This window comes from Gigantopelta aegis, chromosome 13 (assembly GCF_016097555.1).
Source record: "Gigantopelta aegis isolate Gae_Host chromosome 13, Gae_host_genome, whole genome shotgun sequence".
NCBI classification, from domain to species: Eukaryota; Metazoa; Mollusca; class Gastropoda; order Neomphalida; family Peltospiridae; genus Gigantopelta; species Gigantopelta aegis.
Genome location: NC_054711.1, coordinates 13,939,967 through 13,953,754, shown reverse-complemented (window position 1 = coordinate 13,953,754; position 13,788 = coordinate 13,939,967). Strand labels below are relative to the sequence as shown.

General features: G+C 36.7%; 1 protein-coding gene across 5 annotated transcripts in view; it reads right to left on the bottom strand.

Annotated features, from left to right (window-relative positions):
- LOC121387491 (multiple epidermal growth factor-like domains protein 11) overlaps window positions 1-13,788 on the bottom strand; it is a 32,237-nt gene that overhangs the window by 1,705 nt on the left and 16,744 nt on the right. Inside the window, exons 6-12 of one of the 5 annotated variants that reach the window (XM_041518632.1) lie at window positions 11,751-11,957; window positions 9,783-9,911; window positions 8,557-8,685; window positions 6,885-7,013; window positions 5,392-5,544; window positions 792-935; window positions 178-277 (exon numbers count right to left, since the gene is read on the bottom strand). In XM_041518632.1, the coding sequence (XP_041374566.1) occupies window positions 178-277; window positions 792-935; window positions 5,392-5,544; window positions 6,885-7,013; window positions 8,557-8,685; window positions 9,783-9,911; window positions 11,751-11,957 (991 nt within the window). Of the gene's footprint in view, window positions 1-177; window positions 278-791; window positions 936-2,134; window positions 2,272-5,391; window positions 5,545-6,884; window positions 7,014-8,556; window positions 8,686-9,782; window positions 9,912-11,750; window positions 11,958-13,788 lie in introns of those variants that run through there. The other 4 variants (XR_005959827.1, XR_005959828.1, XM_041518633.1 and 1 more) reach the window with 4 other exon arrangements.

Below are 13,788 nucleotides of genomic sequence, written 5' to 3'. Positions count from 1 at the left end.
CTAGCACCCATATTGTATCTGTTTTTCATGGGTAAACATAGGAAAGTACATGAAAAACTATTGTTTATGATGGCTGAAACACTATACCTCCGAAACGGGTAATACTTTATTAAAGTAGGCATTCATAGTATCTTCATACAAAAATACACAATTATTGAATGACACCAAGTCACTTACCACAAAACACTGGCAATAAGTAGCACAAAAAGAATAGCTGCGACCACGGAAACAGCAATGATGGTGATAGAATCCCTGTTGTCTTCGGGACCAGTGACAGCTAGGGAATACACACAGTAATAGGAATCAAGGTCAGTCACACTATATCTTAGTAACAGTATCATGCAAGGTTAGTTGCAGTGGCAACTTTGTTTCTTCAAATTAGGAACACACACACACACACACACACACACACACACACACACACACACACATATACACACACACACACACACAGTGGCAGCCTTGATTCCTGAAATATAATGAAATTTGTGTGGGTTTTTTCAAAGATTTAGCCTATACAGTTTTGTCTTTATATTCACAATGTAACCACTAAAATGGTGTGTCAATGTTTTCCTTTTATTTAGCTTTCAAATCTGACCGTCATTTTGTTATTCAGTTTTCACTGTACAGAAATATACTTAATCAGCACATTGTGGAAACAGTGATGATTGCTAATAGTACTTACTAAAATATTTTAATTTAATCTTTTCAATTCAATTAAATATTAAAAATATCTCATCAAATATATGTAAGGACTAATTAAAAGTCAAAACAACGAGGTAACAGATTACCTTCAACACAGGTAAGTCCAGTCCACCCTGTGAGACATCCGCCATTACAATATCCTAGTTCATGGTGACAGAGTTGTTCACCATTGCAGTGTCTGTCTTCACACAACGATTCACAATTCACACCGTAATGCTTTGAATCACAACCTTAAATATATTGATTCATTTGATAGTGTCATTATTCGTGTCAACAAACTCGATCTATAGTGTAAATATATCACATACTTTTTAACATTAGTGTTTTGTGAATATCTTATTTCCAAATTGGCAAAAGATAGAAAATTATTTCATGAAGCATAAACTTGCATGCATGTGCAGGAATATCACACAGTGTCCTGTCATGTCATATGATGTAAATATGAATGACAAAATCATAATACATGATCAGGGCCGTATTTCTTCACAATACAGAGTTAAATGGGCATTTAGACAAATTAGTGGATGGTTCCATGAATATCTATTAAATTGCCACGTCTATAGGACAATAACTTCCGATGATATTCTTTGCTGGAGGTCTTATCACATTGTATTTTCACGAAGATGACTACCACTCCCAAACTAGTTTACTAAATCACAACTAGCACTGGACAGAGTTCATTAGAATAAGTACAGATATGATAACAGTGCTCGTGAAAGGGCAGGATACCCTGCCCCACTGAGTAGTGCCACCACAGCTGTAAAGTCTGTCAGTTCATCTAAAACGATGAAAACATCAAAAATGTGGAAGAAAAAGAGTGCATTGGTTCAAAACATGGAATAGCATCAGCAATCATTTTGATCAGTGATCTATCGTATTTAGTAGATATAGTCTGTGATATAATGCATGAAAATGTATGTGATTAAAGTGCATCATCGCACACGATGCTTTGTAATTTTGATATACGAGTTTTGGTGAATGTTGGTAATTTTAGATGCCATTATGAAAATATTGTTTCCATGTTGTTTCTTTTACATCAACGTTGTAATAACTCACGTCTATCTATTTGATGTTTGAAACATTTTTAAAACGTTGATTCAATAGTTCCATGATTCAATAGGTAACACTGTATCAAAAGAAACAATGTACAGTTTAACATGGATAATGAAGTTCGCGCAAACCATACCATCATGCAGTTATGTTTAAAATTTGAAACAATCAGAAACATATTTCTCGAACCTTCTCAATCACAGATAACAAAAATGAGATTTGTTTTTCTGATTTATATCCTCTAGACCCTTTATCATTTATTTGTTGTTCTGTCTGTATTGCATGTCATTATACAAACAATATTTGGGAATTGCCGATTAACTAAGAAGTGTTCCTTCTATCCAATTAGGATTGATAATCATAAGAACGATGGTCAAACCTAAGTATTTACTATCTGTGCACGTAACTCCTTGCCAACCAGCATCACATGGTCCATCACATGAACCAGTCACGTGATCGCATTGTGCATCATCAGCTTTACAGTGTCTGGCACTGGGCCATATTTGCCATCACACCCTGTTAATATAATGTGATTAATGCTATTAATTTTATAACACAAAAAGAACAAACTAATCATAATTAATTTTAGCTCATTCAAGCTTATATTTGGGTTCTGTCAATGTCAGAGATAGACGTAAACCGGTGGTCAAATGCTCTCTTCATGCGCAGTCGGTTTGGGATCGATCCCTGTCATTGGGCCCATTGGGCTATTTCTCGCTCCAGCCAGTGCACCGCGACTGGTGCATCAAAGGCCGTGGTATGTGCTATCCTGTCTATGAGATGGTGCATATCAAAGATCCATTGCTGCTAATCGAAAAGAGTAGGCCACAAAGTGGCTACAGCGGGTTTCCTCCCTTATTATCTGTGTGGTCTTTAACCATATGTCCGACGCCATTTAACCGTAAATATAAATATGTTGTGTGTGTCATTAAGTAAACCATTTTCTTCTTTCTGTTAATGTCACTACGATTTTGACGGAACGTTAACATGATTAAAATGTTGTATTGCAATCATCCCCAATTTTGCTTAATGTAAAGTTAACTTTGAATGTGTAACAACTATGGCACTTTGTTAAATTTGGAACCATTGTACTATCCACGACTGTAATAATAAGTCCAGATATGTTTTTAAAAATCCACGTGATTACACACCCAAAAGAACATTCTACATTCCAAGACAAATATACAACCTGTGCCATACGAACCGTCCTCTTATTCTAAAAACAAAAGCAAATTATGCCAGAAGGATAATTAATTTGTGTTTTAGACATACCAGTGATTCGTTTATTGAATCTGAAGGACAAAACTATAACATATGATCAGGGTCGTATTGCCGAACAATGAGGAGTACAATGGGCATTTGGCAAAATAGTAGATGATTCTTTGAATCTCTATCCAGTGACTCGTCATTCCTTAAATGACTATACAGTGTGAAAACGTCTCAACCAAGAAGCGTCTGGAAAATGTTCACATCGTCTCAGCTAAAACGGATAGGCTGGAACAGTTTACGTATTAAATGTGAACGCTTTATTGTGTTTTAACTCAGGCGTGTCCATCTTGGAATCAAATATGACGCAATACTAACAACGTATTGAGTGTGAACGTTAAAACGCTTTCAAAATTATATAAAAATGCTTGTGGAAACAGCAAGTGGATATTGATTAAAACGTTGTTTTTTTTGTGTTTTTTTTTATGAAACAGTTTGGTGATGTTTTAGAAGTGGTTTTAGAGAGAGCTCATGTTTACATATTATAATACATTCAGGCAGATTGTTGATGCTGACGAGGTGTCAGTTCTGGATAGTGAAATGCATAAAATTTGTGATAATCGATTTTCGTTTTCTTTTTGGTTTCTTTTTGTTTTTAATTTTGTTTCTTTCTTTTTTTGTGTGTGGCCAACACGCAATAACTCCATTAACTGAAGTGCATTACCTCTTTGGTATCGACTGGGTTGTGGAATAGGGTAGGATATTCAAATTGACCTTTACATTGTGGAGTTAGACACATGCACTCTCCTTTTTATTTGGTATCTATGAATTACAAAAGTAAACTACAACTAAATCTACATTAACTAAGTTAACTTTGAAGGAGGGATGGGATGTTTTATTTAGCGACGCCCTTAACACAATTTAAAGACGGTTGCATGGCGTCGGATATACATGTATGGTTAAGGGCCACACATATAATGAAAGAGAAAATCCGCTGTCGCCATGCACAGGGTTACATTGTCCAGTTGGCAGCAAGGGATATTTTATGTATGAATGAACTAATGGATGTTTAACGACATCCGATTGCAAAAAAAAAAACCCATCAAATCAACAACAACAAAAAACAACAACAAACCTTACAGATTGGCTACGTTTTTTGTTTGTTTTTTTTTTTGTGTTTTTTATAAGCATCACCCTACAGACGGGATAGTATATACCACGGTTTTTGTTACAACAGTTGTTGAAAACTGGCTGGAACGAGAACTAGCCTAATGGGCCCACCGACGGAAATCGATCCTAGGCCGACACGCATAAGGTGAGTACTTTACCACTGGGCTACGTCCCACCCCTCAAATTCAAATTCTGTATTACTTTAAGTTTGTGTTACAACTTATCAGCATTATACAAACATAAACATAAAATAAATACAGATGCATATGCGAGGTAAATATTTTCGCAGATAGCCCTATATGGGACATGCATTGTACAAGCAGGCAATGTTACAGCGGATGAGGGGATGGGTGAAGAGTGCTAAACATATTTTAAACGAATTGAATTGCCTAATCATTTCTTTATTTACTTATTTTGCTGTTGTTTGTTTCAGGAAATAATTTGTACAGGATTGCAATTTGCTTTTTTTTTTTTTTTTTTTTTTTTTTTTTTTTTTTTTGTCCTTTAAGAAAGATAAACATTTCAGTAGTGATGTGTGTCAGTGCCGTAACGGAGGTCAGTACCGTAATGTGTAAGTCAGTACCGTAACAGGGAATAAAAGCATTCACGTGTGCTCCATATTTCATTTTATTTCATAAGTACTCATGCAACATCTCGTTTCAAACGAAATCAACGATGAAAGGTTTTACTGCATCGAAACTACCTCAGGATTTTTCTTTTAAAAGTACATGTATTTATTTTGCTTAAAAAAGGTTGTTTATAAACGTGTCATTTTAAATTCATTATTTATTACTTAAACCATTTTGAAAAACAAACAAGAAGCTCAGCTTACAGAAAACCTTTCAAATTTAGATAGCGATAAACAAAAAAAATCATAATGTATGGGTGTTGTTTGTTTTTTAATTTGTGATTAATTTACAATCAAAATCACAAAATAAGCGGGTGACCTAGTTTCGACAAGGCAATTTAGTACTTTTTTTTAAAACAAAAGTGACATATGATCCCCCTGTGTTTATTCTATCAAGACATCCAATAATGTAAACAAAAATAGTGGCTTGTTATTTTTGAAACTTTATCTGATAATAAGTTCATTTAGTGCTTGCTAGACTGATTCCTACTAACAACTAATCACAACTAACCACGAACCCACTGTACTGGACAGACAGCTTAGATAGCTGATGTGTGCATAGCGTGTTTGATCCTTAATTGGATAGAAGCATGAACATAATTAATAACAAACAAACAAACAGTTGGTCTAACCCTTTGTACAATCTGGTTCATTCCATCCTGCTGTGCATCCGTTATCACACCGTCCACTCGTTTTGTTGCATGATGATTTACCACGTGATTCATCACAGTGTCTGTCGGAACAAGGTTTTTCGCACAGAGGACCATAATGTTCAGAATCACACTCTGAAAAATGTAGAATTACGAAATGAATGAATTATTTCATACTGTTTCTACTCTTAGCAATATATTTTACATTCAAGAACACACGGACAATCAGCGTATTTAGAACAAACGGAATATATAGACATAAATCATAACTGGCTGATGAAAAGCAACACAAAATAGGTAAATTGAAGTTGATAAAACTGGTTCCAAATTAATGACATCCTGTTAAACTGGTTGTTCTCATCAACACTTGTTTCTTTTAAAAAGATTATTTACATTTCATTCATCATTCTCAATATGAATACATTTTTTTTACAAATGGCTTCCAACTCACACACAAACGTATACATATCCTACACATAACAAACTATAGATTCATTTACAATTATCTCTTTCAGGTTTTCCGACTGCAAGAGTAGATTTTCCGAGATATTCCATCTGGTAATATATTCTTCATATTTATTACTATCATTATTACATTTCTTTTCGAATATATTACTTGTAGATATTATTTTAATGTCCTCAAAACACAGGATTTTAAAAATAAATTTCGAATGATATATTAAGAATTGTTTTGCTAAAGTGACAATAATATTATAATGTCTTTATTTTTGGGGAACGCCAAAACGTCACCAACACTCGTATAGTTTCAGAATAACAGCTGATCATACCAAGAAATGATGTTCTAATTATCTGGACAATCATATTGGTCATTTCACTCTGTAGACCAAAAAGATGTATGTCTGTCTGTCTGTCTGTCTGTCTGTCTGTCTCTCTCTCTCTCTCTCTCTCTCTCTCTCTCTCTCTCTCTCTCTCTCTCTCTCTCTTTAACTTTTAACTTTTGAAATTGCTCCATATAGAAGTAAATGACAGTAAACAAATGTCGTGTGATATGCGGTCGGTCTGGGATCGATCCCCGTCGATAGGCCCATTGGGATATTTCTCGTTACAGCCAGTGTACCACGACTACCATGGTATGTACTATCCTCTCTGCGGGAGTGTGCACATAAAATATCAACAAGAGTGTGACATCCAGTAGCCTATGATTAATTAATCAATGTGTTCTAGTGGTGTCGTTACACAAAACAAACTTTAACTTTCGTGGCAAAGATTGTCAAATGTTTGACATCCAGCAACAGATAATTAATAAATGAATGTGCTCTGGGGGTGTCGTACAACAAAACAAAATTTAACTTTCAAGTCAAATATTGCCAGATATTTGAGACCCAGTGGCCGAAGATTAATAAATGAATGTGTTCTACTGGTGTAGTTAAACAAAACAAACTTTAACTTTTGTTGCAGCTAGTGTTAGTCGTCGGTTAAGATAACTGATCGGTATGTTATGAGCTATACCATACCACTGCACGTCTGTCCAGTCCAGTTTGGGTTACATCCTCCCGAACATTCTCCAGTTACACAGTTACACGGTCCATCTCGACAGTGACAGAACTGACTGCAGTCATCACCGAAAGTGCCAGCAACACAGACTGAATAAAACATTTAAGTAATAAGTTTTATACTATGTGCCGTACAAAACAGAGACACATCACCTTAAATTAGGCAGTAAGAAATTTATTTCGTTTAAATTATGCAACACAAACAAATGAATATCACAAATTAATAATAATGAAAAAATCGTTTACTCTTATATTTATAGCAATAGCAAACATGAAGACCTAAATGTATGAACCAATATATATCCCTCAGTTGTAAACACTGATCGGTGGGGGATGAGGAGGACCCCCCCCCCCCCCCGCCCGTTTTATATTCTTACACTAGTCTCTGGTACTAAATATTTGTTATGACCATGCTAATTATTGTTATAATGGGTATGTAGTATTGTGTGTAATAATTGTGCATGTGTGAGCGTGCATCCGTGCGAGTGTTATTTATTATATCTGGAGTCGACATAGAGACGAATGTGTGTTCTAAGCATAATAATACAGTTATAACCCACGGACGTTCGGGTCCTGGTCTGGGGTTATAAGTGTATGTATGGAACACCGATGCCGGCTACGCTATACAGTCTCTCTCTCTCTATCTCTCTCTCTCTCTCTCTCTCTCTCTCTCTCTCTCTCTCTCTCTCTCTCTCTCTCTCTCTCTCTATATATATATATATATATATATATATATCTCTCTCTCTCTCTCTCTCTCTCTCTCTCTCTCTCTCTCTCTCTCTCTCTCTCTCTCTTTCTCTCTCTCTCTTGCTTTAACTTTAACTTTTGAAATTGCTCCATATAGAAGTAAATTACAGTAAACAAATATGGTGTGATATGCGGTCGGTCTGTGATCGATCCCCGTCGATGGGCCCATTGGGATATTTCTCGTTACAGCCAGTGTACCACACCTAGCATGTCAAAGACCATGGTATGAGCTATCCTGTCTGTGGAAGTGTCCACATAAAAGAGTGTGACATCCAGTAGCCTATGATTAATTAATTAATGTGTTCTAGTGGTGTCGTTAAAGAAAACAAACTAACTTTAGTGTCAAAAATTGTCAAATGTTTGACATCCAGTAACTGAAGATTAATAAACCAATGTGCTCTAGTGGTGTCGTTAAACAAAAACAAACTTTAACATTTGTGTCAAGATTGCCAAATGTTTAACATCCAGTATCCGAAGATGAATGAATCAATGTGATCTAGTGGTGTCGTTAAACAAAACAAACTTTAACTTTCGTGTCAAAGATTGCCAAATGTTTGACATCCACTAGCCGAAGATCAATAAATCAATGTACTCTAGTAGTGTGGTAAACAAAACAAACTTTAATTTGCGTGTCAAATATTGTCAAATGTTTGACATCCAGTAACAGATAATTAATAAATGAATGTGCTCTGGTGGTGTCGTACAACAAAATAAACTTTAACTTTCATGTCAAATATTGCCAGATATTTGAGACCCAGTGACCGAAGATTAATAAATGAATGTGCTCTACTGTTGTAGTTAAACAAAACAAACTTTAACTTTTGTCGCAGCTAGTGTTAGTCGTCGGTTAAGACAACTGATCTGTATGTTATGAGTTATACCATACCACTGCACGTCTGTCCAGTCCAGTTTGGGTTACATCCTCCCGAACATTCTCCAGTTACATAGTTACACGGTCCATCTCGACAGTGACATAACTGACTGCAGTCATCACCGAAACTGCCAGCAACACAGACTGAATAAAACATTTAAGTAATACGTTCTATACTGTGTGCCGTACACAACAGAGACACATCACCTTAAATTAGGCAGTAAGAAATGTATTTAGTTTAAATTATGCAACACAAACAAATAAATATCACAAATTAATAATAATGAAAAAATCGTTTACTCTTATATTTATAGCAACAGCAAACATGAAGACCTAAATGTATCAACCAATATATATACCTCAGTTGTAAACACTGATAGGTGGGGGGCGAGGAGGAAGACCCCCACCCCCACCCCACCCTTCAGTTTGGGGGTGCGGCTTTTATATTCTTACACTAGTCTCTGGTACTAAATATTTGTTAAGACCATGCTAATTATTGTTATAATGGGTATGTAATAGTGTGTGTAATGATTGTGCATGTGTGAGCGTGCGTGCGTGCGAGTGTTATTTATTATATCTGGAGTTGAAATAGTGACGAGGGTGTGTTTTAAGCATAAGAATACAGTTATAACCCACGGACTTTCGGGTCCTGGTCTGGGGTTATAGATAGGTGTATGGATGGAACACCGATGCGCGCTACGCTAAACAGTCTCTCTCTCTCTCTCTCTCTCTCTCTCTCTCTCTCTCTCTCTCTCTCTCTCTCTCTCTCTCTCTCTCTCTCTCTCTCTCTCTCTCTCTCTCTTGCTTTAACTTTTAACTTTTGAAATTGCTCCATATAGAAGTAAATTACAGTAAACAAATGTGGTGTGATATGCGGTCGGTCTGGGATCGATCCCCGTCGATGGGCCCATTGGGATATTTCTCGTTACAGCCAGTGTACCACACCTAGTATGTCAGATACTATGGTATGTGCTATCCTGTCTGTGGAAGTGTCCACATAAAAGAGTATGACATTCAGTAGCCTATGATTAATTAATCAATGTGTTCTAGTGGTGTCGTTAAACAAAATAAACTAACTTTAGTGTCAAATATTGCAAAATGTTTGACATCCAGTAACTGAAGGTTAATAAATCAATGTGTTCTAGTGGTGTCGTTAAACAAAACAAACTTTAAAGTTTGTTGAAGATAGTGTTAGTCGTCGGTTAAGATAACTGATCTGTATGTTATGAGTTATACCATACCACTGCACGTCTGTCCAGTCCAGTTTGGTTTACATCCTCCCGAACATTCTCCAGTTACATAGTTACACGGTCCATCTCGACAGTGACAGAACTGACTGCAGTCATCACCGAAAGTGCCAGCAACACAGACTGAATAAAACATCACCTTAAATTAGGCAGTAAGAAATTTATTTCGTTTAAATTATGCAACACAAACAAATAAATATCACAAATTAATAATAATGAAAAAATCGTTTACTCTTATATTTATAGCAATAGCATACATGAAGACCTAACTGTATGAACCAATATATATCCCTCAGTTGTAAACACTGGTAGTCGGGGGGCGAGGAGCCTCCCCCCCCCCCCCCATCAGCCTTCAGTTTGGGTGATGCGGCTTTTATATTCTTACACTAGTCTCTGGTACTAAATATTTGTTATGACCATGCTAATTATTTTTACAATGGGTATGTAGTAGTGTGTGTGTGTATGTAATGATTGTGCATGTGTGAGCTTGTGTGCGTGCGAGTGTTATTTATTATATATGGAATGAATGAATGAATGAATGAATGTTTAACGACACCCCAGCACGAAAAATACATCGGCTATTGGGTGTCAAACTATGGTAATGCAAACAAATGATGATCAACATCAATATAAAAAGATTTAAATAAAAACACAGCGTAAAGAACTGTCCAAAAATGCAAATATCACAGATAGATACTGAATTTTACTCAAAATTTCAATTTGTGCCATATTGGCCATTCTCAAAGAGAATGTTACATCCCTGCACCACGGTGAGGTTACAGCACGCGCAAGGGTTATTATAATTATTATTATTATTATTATTATTATATATGGAGTCGACATAGTGACGAATGTGTGTTCTAAGCATAAGAATACAGTTATAACCCACGGACGTTCGGGTTCTGGTCTGGGGTTATAGGTGTATGGATGGAACACCGATGCGCGCTACGCTATACAGTCTCTCTCTCTCTCTCTCTCTCTCTCTCTCTCTCTCTCTCTCTCTCTCTCTCTCTCTCTCTCTCTCTCTCTCTCTCTCTCTCTCTCACCCCCTGCAATGGTATACGCATCGTAAAATACCCAGAAATTAAGGGGGCCAAGTGGTGTAGGGTAAAATTATTTTTCTGGCTTTGGACCTCGGACGATGCCCGCTAAAATGCGCGGTCTTCTTGAAACGACAGGGAACAGTTGCGTCGTGTTAGCGTTCTTACAAACGCTTGCGTGCTTTTTGTGAAGACGGGCCCAGGACCGGAATGCTCATGTTATAACCCTGTATGCATCTGTAACAGTTCAACTCTTGGCCCATTTCTTTAATATGTTGAAAATATTAATCATTAATGAAACGTGATATTAATAGGTGATTTAACACTTACTATTTATTGACCAGTTCAACACTATATAATAAATAAATAAATCAATACTTTACGTCCCCAACAAGAACAAATACAACGTCTATACCACAGCTTTTAAAACACTAGTTTTGGTGTACTGGTTGGACGTTTTTCAGAAGAAAAAATATAACGAAAATCAACCAAACAAACAAACACACCTCCCAATCACCCTCTACGCGACAAGCAAACCCCAAACAATAACAACAAAAACAAAAATGCCCCCCTCCCCTCTCCCCCAAATGACAAATACTTTACGCCCCCTCCCCCCCCCCCCCCAAAAAAAAAAAAGAAGAAGAAGAAACACACTGTCTATACCACACAAACCACTGGTTTTAAAACATCAGTCTTGGCGTATTGTTTGGACGTTTTTTTCAGAATTAAAAACATATAACCCAAACCAACCAACCAACCAACCAACCAAACCAACCTCCCAATTCCCCCAAAGAAAACACCCAACAACAATAGCAACAACAAACAAATAAATAAAACAACGAAAAAACAAATAACAAACCAAAAATACCAACGGCATCCAACTTAAATAAGAATGAGAGAAATAACGAATGGCCTAGCTTACCAAATACTTGGACTTCACAGAAGGTCATCGCCGTGTCTCTGTTGCTGCTGTCATTTCGGTAGAGTGTGATGTATCTAGCTGTATCGTCACATGTCATCCACGTCACATCTGGACTGGTTGATGTGGTTGAACCACACAGGTGACCAGTGTTTGTTTGGTTTTCAGCAACTGAGCTGTACACAGTAACGCCTTTTCTGCGACTTTTGGCTGTGGATATATTACAAAATAAGGTTTGATCAAAGCATTTTATGAGATTCTGTTCTATTATCAATCAGAAGTAAAATTATTGCAGAAGAGCTTTGTTAATTTATACAACATATGTTTCAATCCTGTTCGTTCCATTACAATAAATATATGAGGCTCCTGGATTGACCAAAGCAAACACCAAACAAAAGGCCCTCCAACATGACCCACTAAATCGTTTATTCACAATGACCACTAGAGTTACCCATCCCACGGGTCGTTCCACCCAAATCAAACCACCAGATACACCAGAAATAACGTTCATGTTGATTAACAGCCGGGGATTGCAATAATTACCAATAGCTTAAATCAGTTTTGTAAACTCGGGAATACAACATGTTTATATATATATATATATATATCTATATATATATATATATATGTTGTTACTAAAATGCGGCGAGCATGATAGATTGAACTCGAATTTTTACTCCCACTCCAATCAAGCAGTTCGCCACGATGATGCATACATATCCATGGTTTGTGCTGTATTATGTAACACAAATACTCTCTCTCTCTCTCTCTCTCTCTCTCTCTCTCTCTCTCTCTCTCTCTCTCTCTCTCTCTCTCTCTCTCTCTCTCTCTCTCTGACAATGTGGTTAAAATTTTACTTTAGTTCCTTTAGAACAGGTTTGGTTTGGTTTGCTCTGAACCGAGTGATTAACGAAGGGTGTATACCACCAAATCAAATCACACAGACGACAACAGTTACATGTTGCTAACACTGCCACATGCAGCGTGTTTCAATCAACATATACACCGTGGATATAACTATTACCATCTTTTATCCTGAAAGTCAGTAGGAACAATGTAGTTCAGTTGCTCGTTTCAAATATAAATGGAAACGTCTTTGACTATCCTAGTTTCTTATAAAAATTGTCATACTATTTTTAATATGAACCCGCACATGTTTGAGGCACAACAATAGCTGCTGGGTGGGGAGGCTGGTAATAGAGGGCGTTAGGCGTAGGCGGTTTAAGCCATAGCATAGCTAGGATCGACTAGCCTCCTCCCTCCGCCCTCCCATCCTCCACACTGAAGCCTTCGATGGGACCGTCTTTGCCCTCAAATAAATAATTGGATAATCTTTCCGTGGCTCAAGGCCAAACCCTATCCACCTAATCCTTCCGGGACTAAAAATATATAATTACATATTTAGATTAAATACTTTTTCTTTTGGACTGCCCCTCTAAAATTGGCGTATTATTTTCAAAATTAGGAATCGGCTCTCATATTTATACTTTTTGGACACGCCATCTAAATAAAATTAAGCCCTTCCATTTTGATATTAAGTCAAAATTGTACCTTTAAATTACATATCTTCTGTCTGATGCCCAGCCACTGTCCTTGCCAGAGACTGAACATGGGAGGGACGTGCCTGAACCTCTTTTGTATATAAGCACGTAAACAAAGTAACGGTGATAGTAGCTGGTACACTCACATTACTAGTTCAAATTAAATTAATTGAATTTACAGGTCAGATGACAAACATTTTATGACAAGAAGTAATGTCACGTTTATCACTATTGGCGAACAAAATTAGTGTTACTGTGGAATGAAAGGTTGGGTGCATTTTGCTCTTTGAATCGCCGAGATACTATTTGACGTACTGCCACATCTGACAATGGATGGGTCACTAGATATTGTATTTGGGTCAATAATAAAAAAAGGTAACATTTTGGGTCCCGGCTCTAAATTAAACCACACATAGTTGTAATATATTTCGGACAATAATATATGTTTAACAAAATATTAAACTTTATATAACTTCACCCCTTGCAAGGGACAGATATGA